The following is a 3400-nucleotide window of genomic DNA, read 5'->3' as shown; positions in this document are numbered from 1 at the left end:
GGCCGCCGCCGGCCTCTACTGCAAACTGGTGCAGAGGCAGGTCCTGGGAGTGGAGACGGACGTCCACGTCCCCAACGAGTCCCACGACCCGGAGTGGGACCGGCGGCGGAGGAGACGGAGGAGGAGGAGGAGGAGCAGCAGCACCGGCGAGCCCGAGGGCGTCGCCCGGTACTGAGGACGGGGGACGCTGGGCTCTCCGGCCGTCGTCCCGCTGCAGCGTCTCCTTGGAGACGGGATCGGTGGTCCTGGAGGTTTGGGCTCTGCAGCCACCGAACACGTCTCTTCAACGTCTTCCACACAAGGACGTTCGTCTGGAGACACAAAGTTCTACAATATCTGAAGACGAAGAGAGAAGAACGTCTCAAAAAACACTTTTGTTTCATCGTCGTTTTGATTGATTTTCCCACTTTAGCCGTTTAGTTGGAGCAGTTTGAGTTTTACTACAACTTTTTGTATTTCCCACTTTTTCTTCACGTTTTTTTTCCTTTTTTTCCTTCCTTTTTTTAATTTCTATTTTTGCTCCTTTGTGTTTTTTCCCTCTTTCGTTCTCCCCCCTGAAATCCGTGTTAGTCTTTTTAATCATTTGTTTGTTCAATTCTTTCAGTATAATTCTTTGTGAGGAGTTTTACCTGATGTATCCCTGTTCTGGCTCTTTTATTTTATTGATGTTTATTTTCTAACTTGTTATTGTTGTTAACAATTCAGAGGTGTTGTTCACAATTCACCGCAGCGTGGAGAGAAGGTTTAATGGCAGTAAACCCTCCATCTCACCGTAACAGCTGGGAATACACACAGAACATTGCACATGAACTTACCGCCATACTCTTACATCCGTTAGCCTAGCATAAATGCAACGGCTTGAACAATTTTTTTTAGCTTCACAATAAAATCAATACATTTGAACCTTTTAGAGCCATAAAACAGTCAAATATAACTTCATTACAAAGCGAACAAACCTTGTGCCTCTATCAGGGGGCAACACGTTTATAGTGCGGCGATTATGTCCTCGCGTTGCTGTAAAGCTACACTTTTGTGCTCGAGAACAGGAAGTTACGCTTTCAAAATAAAACATGAAACAGGAAGTTGGCTTTAACAGACAAAAAAATGCACTCGGGGTTTTTTACAGCTGTGTTTTTCCCAACGTGGGCGCTGGGAGAGACTCCAGCTGTGTAGAAACACAACTGAACACAACATGTTGAGTTGTCGCACAGAAAACAAACGTTTCACTTCTAGAATGACGGTTTGGATTTCTAGAACACGTTTGTCAAGCTGATTGAGAGACTCATTCCCTGGTTCCCTGCTGCTGCTGGTCACATCTGGTGCCAACCGCCAACGGTCACATGAGGCAATGTGGGGAAAGTGCCTTGCCCAAGGACACAGCCACGGTGACTTGGGCAGAGCAGGATTTGAACCGATAACCCTCTGGTTATTGGACAAGCGACTCTACCAGTGTTTCTATTTTTAGCCTTCAGATTCAGATTCAGACTTTGATTTATCCCACAAGGGGCCAGTTCATACATTCACATGATGTATTGGTCATCATTCACTCACTCATTCATTCAATCTTTCACTCATTCATTCAATCTTTCACTCATTCATTCAATCTTTCACTCATTCATTCAATCTTTCACTCATTCATTCAATCCTTCACTCATTCATTCAATCCTTCATTCATTCACTCATTCAGGAATCAGCAACGTAGGGAAATGAAACCAATAAACCAGAAAGAAGCATTTAACCAGACGGAACAACACAGAGTGAAATGGTAAAAAAGCAACAGTAATAAAAGCCGATAAATAAGTAAGACAAGTGAAATATTGTCAAGATATTTATGGTGATTGAAATTTAAAATGTTTTAAAATGAGGACGGTCTGTGTTTAAAAGCTTTATGGTCGATGGGTTGAAGGACTTGGAGTTCCTGGGACCAGTTGTGAAAATCAGCGCGGAAGGCCAATAAAACCAAAGCTGAAAATGAAATATTTATTTTGAGATGCTGAAAGCTCCGCGGGGCGGCTGTAGGGCCGCGCGTGGCGCCTCCGGGAGGCCGTAGGGCCGCGCGGGGCGGCCGTAGGGCCGCGGGGCGGCCGTAGGGCCGCGCGTGGCGCCGCGGGGAGGCCGTAGGGCCGCGCGTGGCGCCGCGGGGAGGCCGCAGGGCCGCGCGTGGCGCCGCGGGGAGGCCGCAGGGCCGCGCGTGGCGCCGCGGGGCGGCCGCAGGGCCGCGCGTGGCGCCGCGGGGCGGCCGTAGGGCCGCCCGTGGCGCCGCGGGGAGGCCGTAGGGCCGCGGGTGGCTCCGCGGGGAGGCCGCAGGGCCGCGCGTGGCGCCGCGGGGCGGCCGTAGGGCCACGCGTGGCGCCACGGGGGAGGCCGTAGGGCCACGCGGGGCTCCGCGGCCGCCGGTTGTGGACTCCTGAGCTCATCAAAGGTTGTTTTGAATTCCAGTGGGAAGCAGTAAAACTAGAAACTTGAATGAATCTCCAGTCACAATCTGCTGTTAAAGCTTTAATACTGCAGGAGATTCTGTTTGTTGTTGTTTTTTAAATCAAACTATATCCTTCATGTTGTCAATGTTTTCATTGTTTGTTTTAAAAAGCTGCTCGTTTCGATTGTGTAACAACTGAATGCACTGAGTACAAAGAAGAGCCGTGTGTGAATTTATTGATGAGACCTATGATTGTCTGACTTCACGGTGCCTCTAATATTGACGTTAGAAATGCATCATGCACTTGCAATAAGTCCTGTAATTATTAAATGGTGATCAACTGGAACTGCAGCCTGTTTTTCTTTTAACCCAGGGGTGTCCAACATGCGGCCCGGGGGCCAGAAGCGGCCCGCCAGAGGGTCTAATCCGGCCGCCGTGGGATTTGATTTTTTTAAAGTATAAATATGAAAACTGACAGATTCTGATCTAAAAACACCAGATCGGCAAAAATGACATTCAAAACCGCCCTCGGTCAGAATTTGACTCCCGACATTAATGCATCTGTGGAGGTCACATGACGCAACGCCTTTCACAATAAAGCGAGTCCAACTTATGTGAAGTGATACTTTAGACACGTAAACTCAAAAATATTTCCAGATGGTGACAAATTGTTTTAATCCTGAATAAAAATATGACATCCAGATCCAGATATTGTGGGTTTTTTTGCAAATATAATATCTGAATAACTTTAATATGTAAATTTCGGAATAGACTGGCAAAGTCTTGCAGTTACAAAAGAAGGAAAGACTTTGACATTTGTCCAGATCTGCAGTTTAACATGTTCTGTTTGACTTGTTGGCCTCCAGAGGTCAGAGGTCAGGTTGATGTGGCCCCTCAACTGAAATCACTTTGACCCCCCTGGTTTAATCGATCAGACATGTTGAACTCGTGCTGCGTTCAGGGCCATCTGGGAAAACTGAG

At 47.7% G+C, this 3400-nt stretch overlaps 1 protein-coding gene across 1 annotated transcript in view; it reads left to right on the top strand.

Moving 5' to 3' along the window:
- The window catches only part of abcb9 (ATP-binding cassette, sub-family B (MDR/TAP), member 9), a gene marked incomplete at its 5' end in the record, with an annotated part of 40435 nt that extends 38419 nt beyond the window's left edge, over nucleotides 1-2016 (top strand). The window contains one exon of the mRNA XM_080521342.1: nucleotides 1-2016. This exon is cut by the window's left edge and continues 143 nt beyond it. Coding sequence (XP_080377468.1) covers nucleotides 1-175 — 175 coding nt within the window.
- Nucleotides 2017-3400: the final 1384 nt, after the last annotated feature.

This window comes from Blennius ocellaris (assembly GCF_963422515.1).
Source record: "Blennius ocellaris genome assembly, contig: SCAFFOLD_65, whole genome shotgun sequence".
NCBI classification, from domain to species: Eukaryota; Metazoa; Chordata; class Actinopteri; order Blenniiformes; family Blenniidae; genus Blennius; species Blennius ocellaris.
This window is presented reverse-complemented; position numbering and strand designations above follow the sequence as displayed.